Genomic DNA, 15,125 nt, shown 5'->3' with positions numbered 1-15,125 from the left:
ATCCTCTCAGGCAGCAGAACCTAGACGTGTCTACAAAAGATGCCTACTCCTTAGTCCCTCATTGAACCTCTGGTGGCTTATTTGTCTCTGATTCTATAACCCAGTCACTCCCCAGAAGAATCTCTGAGGGTGGGAAAGAGAGCAGGGTCAGAATGTAGACAGGAAATGGGAGGACGGCACATACTTATTTGGGTGTCTGCTCCTTGGCCTGTCTGGACTGACAGCACTGGGGGCTCCTCTCTCACTGAGTCAAGTCTGATCCGGGAGAGCCCTTGGTGGTCTGCTCTCCCTTGTCTGATAAGTTGCTTCAGCAGCAGCCCTCACAGAAAGAGGATACCCCACACATCTGAGAAAAAGAGAAACGCAGATCTTTGCAACAGAAAGGATGAGGAGGAAAAGGCTTCAAATGACAGTAAGGAATTTCAGAGTAGTCAGCAGGCAAAATGTTCTCACGGTGGACATAGCAAAACCACATAAGAGTTGAAATGGGGAAAGCTGTGAACTCTTCAGCATTTTTCAAAGTGAATCATCTGTCAGGACTGACATAGGTTTAGTTGAATTTGCCTAGAACAGTAGGATAGACTGAAAGATCTCTCCCTCATTTCTGTGAAAGGCAGAAGTCAGTCCAAATTTTTTGGATATAAACACTTGTGGCTGTGTGACACTTTGCCTCCTTCTACCAGAAGGGGTTTGTCGGCATACGAGGGTAACTACGACTTCACTGCTAGCTGTGGGTTCAGTGTCCTTAGCAGGACAGAGGAAATACAATCCACTCTGTGTCTGCTCAGCAGGTTCTGTGTTGTCTCAGCTGTACTGTGCACCCCTGCCTGAGATGCTGCCTGATGACGTTAGCCCTGCTGCATTGTGGGAAGCTCTAGAAAGCAACCCAGCAGCACTGAGAGCTGCACATGCAGCTGAGGCACACATGCAGCAGCCACAGGAGCTGCGGCTGTGCTTGACGATGTCCAGTCACAGGGGCAGATGGAAGGAGTGAACATCTGCTAGAGAGGCTTGTCTTGGCGGAAATAAGAGGCGCTAGACCAAAGATAGGAAAACAATATATTCCATTGGCAAGGCCAACATTGTGTTATCATATGTAATTCTTGTCTGGGTTTTAACACCACTCTCTCCAAGCAAAGGCCAGAGGCAGGTTTCTGCCCTGGCCTCTCCTGAAAACAGAGGCTGAGTAGGGCAAAGACAGTGTTGATGTACCTTTAAGTTAGACGTACCTTTAAGTTAGATCAGATGGCAGCTCCTGTGTGAACAGCTTCTTGTTTGTACTCTTCTTCGTGCAGCCTTTTCTGGAGCAGAGAAAGACCTTTCTCCCTCTCTCCTCTTGCCAGGACATCTTCTGGACTGAGGCCTGCACTGCAGAACTGCTCTGGGCAGCAGACAGCTAGACAGCACCCCTGGGCCTGACTGAGAGTGCTGCATGCAGAGAGCAGTACAGAGAGGTTAGAGAGTGAGTCAGACTGTGGCCTTGTGGAGGCAACTGGAGCTCTCTCTGGTGACACACTTAGCAATAGTCTGTTCTATGTCAAGCCAAATGTATTTTTCTTGTCAGATAAAAAGGGAAAGGGAATGGATGAGGATTAGGAAGGAGGGTGCAAGGCTGCAGGCCGGCTAGGAGTAGCCTTTTGGTAGGCTGAAGTATTTGAAGAGCAAAGACGGAAACTTTAGAGCAGAGCCCAGGCAGTTCTTCTGCCTAACAGTCCTTTTCCCATCTGATCTGCAGTTTATCTGCTGGTGTCAAGCCAGGCTCACACCACACACGTGCATGGGACAGAGCAGGCAGGAGGCAAGGGGAGCATGCCCCCATGGCTCCATTCAGTTCTCTTCAGACACTCCCTTTCCCTCACTGGCGCTTCTTGTCCCTGCCAGCAATGGCAGCAGGGTACAGCTGTGGACAGCATTCCCCTGAGCAGCCCAGGGTAGAGAAGAGAGCCTCAGAGGTGAGGCTGAGGGGAGCAGCTGTGGAAGCAGCCTCACAAGCAGGTGATGCAGGGCTTTCTTCCGCAGAAATGGACTTTCCTTCTCTTGTGTTGTGCAGTAAAGCCCTGGTAGTTGGCACAACATCATCAGGCGGCCAAAGCAGCACTGTCAGCCGTTCACTGTCATCATGCTTGCTCTCTCACCAGCTCTCCAGCACAGAGATACTGTTCTTGGTAAATCACCTGGCAGCTCTGTGATGCTGGCCATTCTGCCTAAGGAGCAACAGCCCAGCATCCTCCTCTCACTGAGCCCTAAATATAAATAAGCTCCAGAGGATGAGACCTAGACATTACTGGGGGAAGAAACCCTGCAGCGGTCCTGCAGAGCTTAGGCTGTACAGTCAGAGCCCAGCAGAGACACAATTCCTTTATCTCTCTTCTGTCTGCTCCCCACACCCTGGGGAGCACACACTGGGGGTTCATTCCCTTTTGTACTCTGTGTTGTGGGCCTGCACGTGCTTGTGTGATGAAATGCCAAACTTGAACAGGCAGCCTCCTCAGTCAGAGGAAGCTTTCTGCACAGCTTCATTTCTCCTTGCCCTCTTCTTGCTGGAGTTTGACTTTCATGTTGTGCATGTTTCAGAGCTGGAGAATGGAGTGTGGTCACTGGGGCCCAAACTCTGCTCCATCATGGTGAAACAGGAACAGAACCTGCCTTTAGACCTGCCTGAGTCCCAGATACCTGCCAGCTCCATGCCAGTGCTGAACCTCAACCCTCTGCAGAGACTGCCACTCCCTGAGGAGGTGAGCCCATTTAAGATCTGTCGGGAATCTGGGCTCTGACACAGCAGCACCCCTGGTGATGCAGATGCAGACATGTGACTGCAGGGTCCTGCAAGGTGATTTAGCTACTGAACAGACAGGAGAAGATATTACAAAGCCCAGTTACTGTATTATTTGTCATTCTCCTCTTAAAATGGCAGCACAGAAAGCTTTACAACCTTGGTTAAATATCAGCATGTTTCCTTGGTGCAAAAGCCAAAAGCTTTAAGCTTGCACCTACTGGAGATCTGTCCCCTCCAATATGCCAGTATTTCTGTAGCTGCTCGTGGCTTATTTTCATTTTTTGGAGAACAGTGTCAGTTAATCTGATGCCAGTGACCTCACTATTCATCCATATCAACCCCTGCTCTGCCACTGTCTTTTTCATGGCTTTGGACTTGTCACATGGCCTCTCACTGTTTGTAACTGCTCACTGGAAATGTTGGTCCCACTCCAGGTCCTGCTTGCTTTTTCCTATGAAGCAGCAGGGTTTATTATTTCTGCGTTAACAAGGGGCCAACCCTTTTTGGTCATATCTAGGTTCTTAAGAAGTCTGTTTGTCTGAAGGAGATTCACTTATGCCACTGGTATGTGTGTGTAAGTTGAGGGCTTAGTTCAGCTGGCCTTGAGTCCAGCTGTGTTGGATGAGAAGGTCTGACCAGTCTCACACAGACCTTGCCTATCCTGTAGCAGCTCAGTAGATAACAGTAGAGCATCTCTGGGGTTCACTTCCTTTTTTCACTCATGTTGAACATCTTCCCATTTAAACAACCATCCAGAACAAATGGGTTCTTCCAGCCAAAACTCTGCACAAACTTCCTCTATTATTTACACAGCTTGAACTTGCTGTGCCCTCCAATCTCTGCTGTGTATGCTCAGCAGCCATACCATGGTACTCTCTCAGCTGTGTTTACAGTCTGGAGGAGTTTGCAATGTGTCTGTTTAGTGTAAAAACTCCACCCTATGGTGGGCTGGGGCTGGCAAGCCAGGAGGCTGAGGGGCAGCATAACGCAAATGGGAGTAAATTTACACTTTATTCAGCTCTCAGTCCCCTCCGATTGGAAACATTTGCCCAGTGGCCCTGGTGAAAATCACATGAACAGGACAGCACGGTTGTTCTGTTTCTGTACAACCTCTATACTCCCATTTATAATGAAGGCTGATCAAAGAGGGATTTCCCATGGTAATGCAGAGGCTGGTTTAAATTACACTGTCTGGGTCTATCAAATGAAGAATTGCCAAGAATAAAAGTCTTCTCCCTTTTGGAGATACTCAGCTCAGTGCACTGCTTAGCAGCACATCCATCTGCCAATGCCCCTTCCTCTGTAAATGTGTTTGCACTCTGTGTGCCCAGCAGCTGAGATTTTGATTTCCTCCATGGTGGGAGACTCCCTTGGGGCAGAGCTGTGAGATGGTGCAGGTCACACAGCAGGGGATCAGTGGCTATGGACAGAACTGGTGGGAGCCTTCTGGGCAGGGGAGGTGGCAGTGGCCAAGAGCTCTTTCTGCTTCTCTTCCACAGATTCCTATAGAAATTACTCCAGCACCTGTGATCAAAGCTGAACCCAAAGAGGTGAACCAGTTTCTAAATGTACCTACAGGTAAGAAGATAGAATTCCCTGGTCAACTGTATTACTCAGCTATAGATTGTTATTACACAGAGCGGAAAGACATCTAAAGGCAGAGCTGCGCATATAAGGTAGCACTGGGGCAGAGAACAACAGAAGAGTGAGCACTGCACTGTTCTAACTCAGATCAGTGTCTGCATCAGGAGCCACAAACAAAATTGTTCAGACAGGGACTCCCAGGCAAAACAGGCTACTTCAGAATTGGAAATATGCAAGAGTGCCTTTAAAATCCTCAGAGAGACTGCAGAGCTATCCAAAAATAACCATCTGAAAGTCAGGAAATTCAGGATCCAGTTTAATTTGAAAGAAACCCAAGCATCTGAAAATCTGCCGATGCACAAATGAAAGCACTATGGGAACTCCCACTGCCGCAGAGAGACATTCCTTAGGCATATTCCCACCTCCATTAAGGCCCCTAGGGCTCTCCAGTACAAAGTGGGGACAGCTTTCAAGTGCTTGGAAACCAACTGAGTGACCGAGCCCCGCTGGATCAAGTGTGCTGGCAAGTATGTGAGCCCTGCAGTGCTTTTGGAAGAGCTTTGGTCTCACAGAGCTTCCTGTACTTGTGAACAGGCTATGGAGCAAAACATCACAGGCTTTTTACTTCATTTTGGTTGACACTGGAGCACCTTATTGCTTTGTAAATACCTTCAGTTCCTTGGCAAAGCCTTGCCAGCTCCTCTGCAGTTCCTAGTTTAGCACATTTGAGGTCAGTCTAACCTCTGTCTTGGGCAGCGCTCAGTCAAGCTTTTTTCTTAGACTCAACTAATCTTGTGAAATTCATCATCCTCTTCTTTCAGCCCTGTGTTATGGCAGGGGACATAACCCTATGCCTGTACCAACAGGCTGACATGAGAGCCATTGACTCGATCTCCTTATTCCTTAGTAGATGACCTGGTGCAGATGCCTCCAACTCCACCCAGCAGCCATGGCAGTGACAGTGATGGATCTCAGAGCCCTCGGTCCCTGCCTCCCTCCAGCCCAGCCCGGCCTGCTGCTCGCTCTTCTACTGCCATCTCCTCCTCACCTCTCCTCACAGCACCACATGTAAGGAGGCAACAGGGCTGGGACACAGGGCTCCTTGCTGCTCAGAGGGGTTTGTAGGATTTCCTAGGCTTATGTGGAGGTTCCTGCCCTTGCAAAGGTCTCCAAGATGAAATGCTCTGTCAAGGCAATGTGATGTCTTAGCACAAGGATGTGGAGACAAGAAATGCTCACAGGAGTGAGAAGAGGTACAATGAATCTTGCATATCTACCAGCAGCTACCTTGTTTTAGCAGGTGCTATCTTTCATCCATACTTTGGGAAGTGGCCTATGCACTAAGGGGACTTTCTGAGAAGGCTAATGAGAGAGAGGAATTACTGACAATTCCCATAACCAGACCATTTTAACTGTTGCCCAGAAGTTTGTTGGCAGAGTTCTGCAGGGCAAGTGTGTAGCCAGCCTCACTGTGAAGGAATAGATGCCCTCCTAGGTAAAAGAGAAAAGGAGCTGCTGAGCTGTGCCCCCAGGATCAGGTTGAGAGTAGGAAAGAGCACTGCCCTGCACCTGTTTGGTGTCAGTGGGCAGCAGTGTATTCCATTCTGATGTGCTCTGCACATGTCCTCTGTCTGCTCTGCAAGGCTTTAAGGAGGATCACTAGAGTAGAACTCCTTGCTGACATTGATGAATGCTCTCTATGTGTTTCAGAAGTTACAAGGAACCTCTGGCCCACTGCTCTTGACTGAAGAGGAGAAGCGCACCTTGATTGCAGAGGGTTACCCTATTCCTACCAAGTTGCCCCTCACGAAAGCAGAGGAGAAAGCACTGAAGAGAGTCAGGAGAAAAATCAAGAACAAGGTGACTGCAAAAAATGTAATAATTCAGTTCCCATGATTCCAGAGCATCTTCAGCTGGCCAGTGCTATAGTTACCCTCACCTCTCCAGCTGCACTGCAGCTCAGAAAAGGTGGGATCATGTCTTAGGTACACTAGCAGGAGCCTCCCAGCCCACAAAAAATAGTGCCGAAGGGCATCTCTACTTGCATGCTTTGCATACAGCCATACCTAGGAAGTGTGGCTTCCAGCCCAGCTCCTGGGAGTGTGTGGTGTGGGAAAGGTCCATAGATCAGACAAACAGCTCGGTCAGGCCTTGTTGCAAGGACAGGGAAACCAAAGCCATTGCATGGTGCAGGATGGGTGATGCAGAGTGTTCACTAGCCAGACAGAAGGCTGTGATACTTTAGACTGGGATTAGAAAGCATCCTGTGGAAGAAATGGTGAGACTGAACTAATCACCCAGTGACTCAGAAGTGGCCTGGGGCAGAATCAGCCCAAATGCCGACAGCACATACACATGTGAGTCAGTGGAGTGAAATGCAACCCTGAAGATGCTCTCAGCAGCGAGGGGCACAATGCAACAAATGGTTGCAGGCTACAAGCCAAGGAAGGCTGCATACCTACAGCATCAATCCCCCCCAGTTTTGGCCTAGAGATCAGGAATGGCAGAATGGAAAGCAGCCCCCCATTTTGCCTTGCACTCCTGCTGTGTGTGCATGAGACAGACAAGATGCATAAACCACAAAAAAAATATCCAGAGGCTTATGATACTGACTCCTCTCTGCCCCCCTCACAGATCTCTGCTCAGGAGAGCCGCAGGAAGAAGAAAGAGTATGTGGAATGTCTAGAGAAAAAGTAAGTTTCTCCTTCTCAGTCTTACTTTGAAAAAAGGAATCCTAACCATGCACAGGCTGCCTTTCTAGTGTTTTGTCTCTGAATTGCTCAAAAAATACAGTTCCTTGCAAGGCTGGCTGCCCAGGAGTTTGGTTTGGGATCCTGCCCCTACTCTCCTCCCTCCTAGAAATCCTTTTGCGGGATAAAGATTGGTCAAGAAATTTTGTGTTTCCAACTGCTTCATTTGGCTGGTCCCCTGCAAAAGCAGGCCATTTTGGCTGCCAGCATGGTGGGATTATGGGTCTCCCCACTAGAAGTTGCTTCTATTTTATCTGTCTCATAAGTGCCAAGCTGTTTGAGGGAACTGAACATGGCTTTTCCCCCCCCCTCTTCCCATGAAGGTGGACACACAAACACTTGACAGCAAGAAAAACCAGTTATTACAGTTATTCCCCACTTCCACTCTCTGCATTAACTTTGTTTTTCTCCTTTCAACCTTTTTTTTTTCTCCTATGCATGGTAGACATAAGCCTAAAATGATGTCACATTACACTGACTGAGTAGAAAATAACTCCTATACTAGCAACCCCTAATGCGCATTCCCAGGCAAAGAAGAATGCTGGAATCCAGGCACAAATTCATGTTTCTGTATAATTACCAGCTTCTTCTCAGTTACTAACACCATCTGAGATCAGCAAATGGAAAAAAAAAAAAAAACCAACCCCCAAATCCAACTTTAATTAACTCTTATCCCTGATGCTATTTATCTTCTCTAGTTGCACAGAAATGCTCAATTAAAGCAGATGATTCAAGATGCCTCTGTGTGCATAGGTACATCCAGGCATCAGAGCACATCACCTCCAGCTTATGTCCCATATGAGGACCTTCAAGCCCGGGCTGGGGAGTTGGCTGACTTTGCTCAAAGGGCAGGTCCAGGGTGTTTGGTACTGGGGCCTCCTCCCCAGATGTGGCTGTGGTGCCTGTATGTACTAAGCAGTTTGTTACGCTAGAGCATTGCTATGACAGATGGCTTTCAAACAATGCCAGGTTTAAATGTGAACCAAAAGCAGCATTCAGTGATTTTTTTTTAATAGAACATGTCTTTGGTCAGCTTGGCTTACTAAAAACTGGTTTGTCAAAACCTGTACTCGGGCCCTTCCCCATTCAGTTTGACACTTTTGCTGGAAGCCCAGTTTTTGCACGGAACGCCTGGTTTAAAGACTGTGATGTAAACCTCGAGCAGGATCAGGCTGTGTCTCTTGCCTTTCTCCCGGCTTGGAGGCACTCCCCGTCCCTTGTCCCAGCTGCAGCTCAACCACTTTCCCGTCGGAAGCCGTGGGAAGGAGCCTGCAGGTTCTCTGCTGCCCTCAAGTGCCTGCAGTCGGAGCTGGCCCAGCATTTGCACAGAACGGCCTGGATTTCACAGCCACTGCGCAGAGCCCAGGGCAGGTTCCCAGGGAGGGGTTTGACTTTGTCACCCTCCTCCTTTTTTATGATTCTTAGGTGGGTTTGGAAGTGATGGAAATGTCTGCATAACTTCGGGTCTGTCCTGACTTGACCTGTGTGTAACCAGATGTTCCTGTCTCTCTCAACTCTCAGAAGACCCTGAACTGAGAACTGTCAGATGTAACTGTCCACCTGCAGTCTCATTCCTGCTTCACTGGGGCTGGCTGCAGTCAGGTGGGCCAAGTAACATTGGATTTCAGGACCGTATCTGCAGGTGACAGATGAAGTCACTGAGTCTCCATACCCCATGAAAAGCAAGGACTACATTGTCTTAATCTCTCTGGCCTTTGTGACTAACCGGCTATGGATTTTATTCCCACAGGGTAGAGACATACACAACAGAAAACAACGAACTCTGGAAAAAAGTTGAGACCTTAGAAAATGCAAACAGGTAAGAGGAGCTAGACTTGACCCTCTGTGGGTAGGGCAGGGTGGGTAGGAAGGGAAATCAGGAGCACTGGAGTGGGGGGACAAGAAGAGAAAAGCAGGCTCCTCCAGTGCCTGGACGCGTGCTGCTTGGTGAGGTGCTGGTTTTCAGCCCATGACAGCAACGAGGCAGCTGGGTTTGGTTAGCGAGCCTGGAATGTTTGTGTTGGGATGCCAGGACACTCTGCAGTAAAGGGAGGGACGGAAGGCATGGTTCCCATATCACTTTGTCCTTCTCCTTGCAATCCTTTGGGCTCATGCTGCCTTCTCCATTCACCTCCAGGGCTCTGTCTGTCTCCAGGGCAGATGCATTAAGGGACACCCCTCACACCAGCCTCTCAGACCCACTGTTTCTGCTTTTGGCCTCTTCAGAGAAATACAAGGCCCTGGGCGTATTGTAGCTGTTTCAGGTTTCTCTTGAAAAAACTGAACAAACTTGGTGAATACAGGGAAAGCCCATTCTTCTAACAAAAGTAGAGATCCCAGCTCCCACCAAATTCAGGGCAATTCGTTGTGGATATGGTGTTCCAACCCTTTCTCAGCATCTTTTGGGCAAAGCAAGCCCAAAGAATCTCTGTCTCATCTGCTGCACTGCTCACCTGAAAAGAGCAAGCTTGCTCCCACAGTCCCAAAGTTCTCTCACTCAAGGCTCTGGTGAGCACTTGTGCTTCTTATATGCAGAGCTGGCTAGCTAATCACCAGGGGAATTTGCTTCCTTGAAAGCAAATAATGAAGACTTCCATCCTACAGTGGGGAAGGGCAGCTGAAGCTAGAGGAGAGCCCAGCTCTGCCCCCTCTTACTGGGGACAGCAGGCGTGAGCAAGGGCGGGGTAAACTGCAGGGGATGCTTGTTTCTATAGCTCCATTTATATCAGCTCGAATTGAAGGGGAGAACCACAGCCAGAGAACCAGTTCCTCACCCACTCCTCAGCTGCCATGACAGCTCTTGGAGTACTCCTAGAGGCTTCACTGCACACCTTCCTCCCATCCATGACACGAGTGCAGTGGCCTTGGCTTCCAGGCTTGACACTGGTGCTGGGACTGGGGTTTGCTAGGCATGGTCTGGCTGAAGTGTGTGAGAGCCAGAGGTCTCCTGTCTGCCAGAGATACAACTGCTTAGCTGTTTTCATGCATGGGGCACAGTTTGCCCCCTGGTCTCTCTGGGTGTATGGGCAGCCCTGCTGCTGCAAAAGTTTGAGCCCCACCCTGAAACATCAGAACGCTGACCTAAAAGCCAAGAGATTTTAATTTTTTTCCCCTAAAACACACATCATGTTCTTTCTAATTTGGTTTGGTTTTTGAGCACTGCCAGTGGGACAGTGTGTGCTTCTCTCCTTCCACATGTACATGGAGAAAAACAGGATTTGGAAAGGGATAAAGCTGGGATTCTCCTGCAATCTCCTGGTTCCAGGACCTGGCATTTTATGAAAGCTCAAACATATTTCTGTAAAATTGTCAGTGCTCCCAGAGGGCAAGTCAGCAATAGTCTTCATTTCAGTAATTATGCAACTCCTGGGAACTGTGTGCTCTGTAGTCTCCTTCATCTCAGATTCCTTCACCAGTTCAGTGAAGGGTTCAATAGCTCTTGGTAACACCTACCACTGTTTTGTATTATGTGTGCAGATGCCCATGAACAGTTAAATGGGGCAGAGAGACCTTAGCATGTGTTCCAATCAGGGCAGTCAGAGAATGAATTAATTGCTGAACTCAAGATTTGGCTTTGCCTACATCCCTCTGCAGAATTTGCCAAGACTGAAGCAGCTCAAGGGGATCACAACTGTTTCTTATTTCTCTCTCCACCACAGTTTGGGGCACAAGTCGAGCTTCAGAGTACGTGTCTCTGAATGAAGTGGGAACAGGCAAGCCTGTGCTAAAGGTCTGACCTGTCTACAAAGTTCAGCCTCCATGCCAGAGCTTGGTTTTATGGTACGCTGGCTCTCCACTGCTCTGGGAATTGACTGCCTGTGCTTTCAGGCACCCAGGAGTCCTAAATAATAGTCATTCATAATAGTGGGTAGGTGCAGTGAAGGTAGTGGTGGATCCACTGATAAGACCCTTTTTTCCTTCTTGTTTCCCAAGCCTGTTTGGTCAGAGAACTTAAGCAAAGGGGAGATACTTGTTTTCACAAGAATGAAAAATCAAGGTACAATATGAAGCGGGTAGTGGTATTCTGGGCTCACTTACTGTCTTCTACCTCTTATTAAGTTTTTATATGCATTGTTTCCTATCACAGGACTCTGCTCCAGCAGTTACAGAAGCTTCAGGCTCTGGTAGCTGGGAAAGTCTCCAGACCTTATAAAATGGCTTCCACGCAGACTGGGACCTGTCTAATGGTATAAGCTTCATTTCCATCTTCCTTATTGGCCATACTTCTCCAGACAGCTTTGTTGATTGCCTGTCTCTGCCCTCTTCCCTGCTGTCCAACTCTGTTGTCAGTTACATCTGCTCTTTCCTTTTGTGTTGCAGTCACCAGAGCTGGGCCCTGTGTCATACATACATCAGTTGTTTATGCAACAACATTAGAATTATTCCTGCATTTTCACTGCGTTCTTCTTTGAGCAAAAAAGCACTTTGTTTGCTTTTCATTAGCTATTAGCCATTCAGCAAAAATCTTCAATGAGCTTCCATTGTAATGGGCAGAGTTTTCTTTTGCTGAGCTGGTAATGCTTAATGTTTAACTCAGCAGGGCAGATGAACACTCCAAGTATTCATCCCAGTGGGCATTACCTTGTGTTTATCAGCAAGAAATGGCATCTGTTCTTGCTATGCCTGCACACAGGCTTTTTTAAATCCAGCTGGAATTCTTGTTCTTTTGACTAACCATAATAATTTTGGGGTTGTTTTGGTTTGCCTGTTTGCCTCATAGTGGAGGATCATGGTTAATAAATATTGGCTTCATTGAGGAGTTTTAGGGCATGCCAGTGTGTAGCCATAAATAAATTGCTTATTCTTCATCTCATGTTTTTTTTTTGCTGGGGGAAATTTCTGATCCATAGTAAAAATAAAATCTTCACCCTGTGATGTCTCTGCAGGATTGTTATAGTAGCTGCTCGTGACAAATTTGTCAGAGTTAGTTATCTGTATCTGGTTATCACTTCTGTACTGTTAGCAGTTATAAAATGCAAACAGATGGTGAGGTACTTGCCCCACTTTCTCAGCACCCTCAGTGTCCTGAGGGATTGTTTTTTGGTCCCGGTTCAATGAGTTTCCTTGGTTCCAGAGCCCCTGCTCTGTAATTTCAATCACTTCCTACTTTCAAAATCTGCTCAACCTTTTGCTACTCTTTGCTGCCCCCATGTCAGACCAGATTTTAATGACTGTCTTTTTTTCCCCTGCTCTCTGTCTTCATTCCCAAATTCTTTCCACATTTTTGGGTGTGACCCAGCTGAGCTCAGTGACTCATTGCTCCTTAATGCAGCAGCTCATCAGAGCACCCCTGGCTCCAACAATTCTTCCATGCTACTACCTGGAAAAAACAAGTCTAGAAGAGGTGCCTTGCAAACACCCCCTGTGCTACAGGCTGATATAATATCTAATTTAGCTTCCCAACAATGTCCTATGTTACTCCCTTTTTCGTAGGCATCTCAGCCCACACACTCACTTCTCAGACTTCCTAGCTGTGAATCATTTCAAGAATTTGTAATTTGCTTTTCTATCTTTGACCAGTTCCTTTCATAAGCCTCTGAGTTCTCATTTTCATTTTCAAATACATAATTCTTTATCATGACAGCTATGTAGAATCATTGTGTCTTGCAGCATGGGAGTGGAGCAGGCTACCCTTCTTCTTTAGTCCTGTGTCATTGCTGCTGAATATTTGTACTGCCACTTCTTGCAGGCCTCCAGTGGTGAGCAGTCCTCAGCCTCCTCAGGCAAACCATTCCAGTGCTATGCTGTCTTTCCCAGATAAAGCTTTCTTGTTATCTCATCTCAATCTTCCTTACAGCAGCTTAAGCCTATTATAACTTCTTCTGCCCATTGTAAGCAAGATCTGTTTATTCTCCCTTTGGGCAGATGCATTTTACATATTTGAAAAATCTTGGTTTTGAGCAACTCCCTTAATTCTGGTCTGCTAAATCACCATGATTTCTTCAGTTTTCCCTCAAAGGCTGAGTTACTGAATCACTTCTTGTTCCCAGAGCTATCTTCCAGACTTTCTTCAATGGCTCTGCATTTTCTTGGAAGTATAGGGCCGAAAGCTGGGCATAGTGCTCCGCCTGAAGGCCAGTACAAATCCAGCTAGAAAGCCTGTTCATAACGCTTGGACTGAGATTTGCCCTTTGCAAAGTGACACTGACCTGGACTCATGCATCAGTTTAACTCTCAGAGCCTCTTCTGTAGGACAGCTGAAACACATAGCCACTGATGTATTTCCCCTGTTAATCACTTCTGCCACCTCAGAGCTCTCAGCAGGTCCACATTTGTCTGTATAGATCTTCCCACTATTCTCTTGGACCATTTCTTCCCATGGTCAAGATCATTCCATATTTGAATACTGACCAAAAGTCAGTCTGCTTGTAGTCTCTCCCATCTGCAGATTTGATACAGTCCATCATTTAAGTCAAGCTTAAAAATGCTGAATCTTGCCAGATCTGTAACAGATCTTTCTGCTACTCCATCTGCTACTTCCTCACAGTTTGACAGGGAACCTTTGATAAGTACACACTCAGTATGTCTTTTATTTTATTATTAATTTTTCCTCCACCTTTCCAAATGGTTTTGCAGTAGTTTTCTCTAGCTTAATTTCCCTCAATTTTAAGAGGTCAAATAATGAGATAGTCAAAAGCTGTGACATAAATGTTATTCAGAATCAAGCCAAGAGTTACTGTTACGAAGTGTTGAAGAGTTTGAACCTAGAAGTGAATCAGAGCATCAGAGTTAACCTGAAACAAAACAGTAAAAATAGTGCTGATTTGCAAAACCCCAGCTGAAAGCCATGTTAAAGCAAGATGTTAAGTATAATGCTCTTTCTCAGCCCAAAAAGCCTGGGTTTTTTTTAGAAGGAAAGAACAGACTTTACAGGGCTGGCTCCCTTTTCTCCAAGTTGTATGTTTGGCTGTGATAATTCCAAGCACCATCCATTCAGAATTTATTTTTTCCTTTGTTTTTGTCAAATAAGGATTCTAAATTCTTCATGTGCCTGATATGACATGCTTACATAGCATCTATGCTGCCTTCATTTAATGTCCTTTAAAACCAGCCATGAAGAGTCTGGACAATTAAAATCCCTCTTTACATAACATAGTATCCCCATGTTACTTCCACATCTCCTAAAATCCACTGGTGGTCAAAATTACCTTCATGTACCAACTTCTATGCGTTACTTAGGCACAGGTATTCCAAAATGGGTTACTTCTGAGAAGCAGTCAAGCAGTTGCTGGCTGTCCCCACAGGCATCCACCCAGATCAAATTTGCTAGTTTCTATATAGGTAATAGAAATCACCAACAGATGCATTGCCTCTTTGGCTGCTCAGTTTGAGCACTGAGCTGGCAGCAGGTAGTTACAGACCATGCATGGTGAATGAGTGTTCAATAATTTGGCTCTGCACCATTTCCCAGTTGTGCCTTCTTGCTGTGTACTGGCAGTTCCCTAAGCTCTATAAAATCCCTTATGATCAGCACTGGCATTTCACTCTGAATCTTTACTGTTATGGCAGAATTTCCTGACCTACCTGAGGGGGATTTCGGGGGAGATTTCATGTACCTTTCTACTGTTATCACTGCCTAGTGACTCTGACTGGTCTGTTTGATATCAGGAGGCACTGACACATGGTCCTGCATACCTACAGGTCAAGCATAAATTTAACCCTTTCCTAGAATTCTGCATCTTTACTATCAGGTATTAGGCAACTGCAGTTCTGCTGTCATTTCTGTCCTTGCATGGATAGTAGCTTCACTCTGCTCTGTGTGTAGTACCTCACAGATTTTTCCCAGTGGGCTTGTTTTCTTTACAGCCCACAACAGCTCCTGCTAAGCCAATGGTCAGGTTCCACTTGGTCAAGGCAGAGTTTGTCCCTTTTTTCAATTGTTTCTCAGCTATGCCTTCCACTATCTCTCCTCAATAGGACAGGCAAGTTCTCACAACTGAACCAGAAATACTCCAAATAAAGCAACAAGAGGAAGTTTCTAACTTCCCTTCTTGAATTTGCAACAGAGATTAGCA

General features: G+C 46.7%; 1 protein-coding gene across 3 annotated transcripts in view; it reads left to right on the top strand.

The window, feature by feature from the left end:
- Positions 1–15,125, top strand: part of CREB3L1 (cAMP responsive element binding protein 3 like 1) — a 44,964-nt gene that overhangs the window by 26,168 nt on the left and 3,671 nt on the right. For 2 of the 3 annotated variants that reach the window (XM_030274277.4, XM_030274275.4), the window contains exons 3-9: positions 2,575–2,735; positions 4,276–4,354; positions 5,268–5,428; positions 6,071–6,220; positions 6,995–7,053; positions 8,861–8,929; positions 11,198–11,297. In XM_030274277.4, the coding sequence (XP_030130137.2) occupies positions 2,575–2,735; positions 4,276–4,354; positions 5,268–5,428; positions 6,071–6,220; positions 6,995–7,053; positions 8,861–8,929; positions 11,198–11,297 (779 nt within the window). The remainder of the gene's footprint in view (positions 1–2,574; positions 2,736–4,275; positions 4,355–5,267; positions 5,429–6,070; positions 6,221–6,994; positions 7,054–8,860; positions 8,930–11,197; positions 11,298–15,125) is intronic. The other variant, XM_030274276.4, reaches the window with a different exon arrangement.

The sequence above is a fragment of the Taeniopygia guttata genome, chromosome 5 (assembly GCF_048771995.1).
Source record: "Taeniopygia guttata chromosome 5, bTaeGut7.mat, whole genome shotgun sequence".
Lineage (NCBI taxonomy): Eukaryota > Metazoa > Chordata > Aves > Passeriformes > Estrildidae > Taeniopygia > Taeniopygia guttata.
This window is presented reverse-complemented; position numbering and strand designations above follow the sequence as displayed.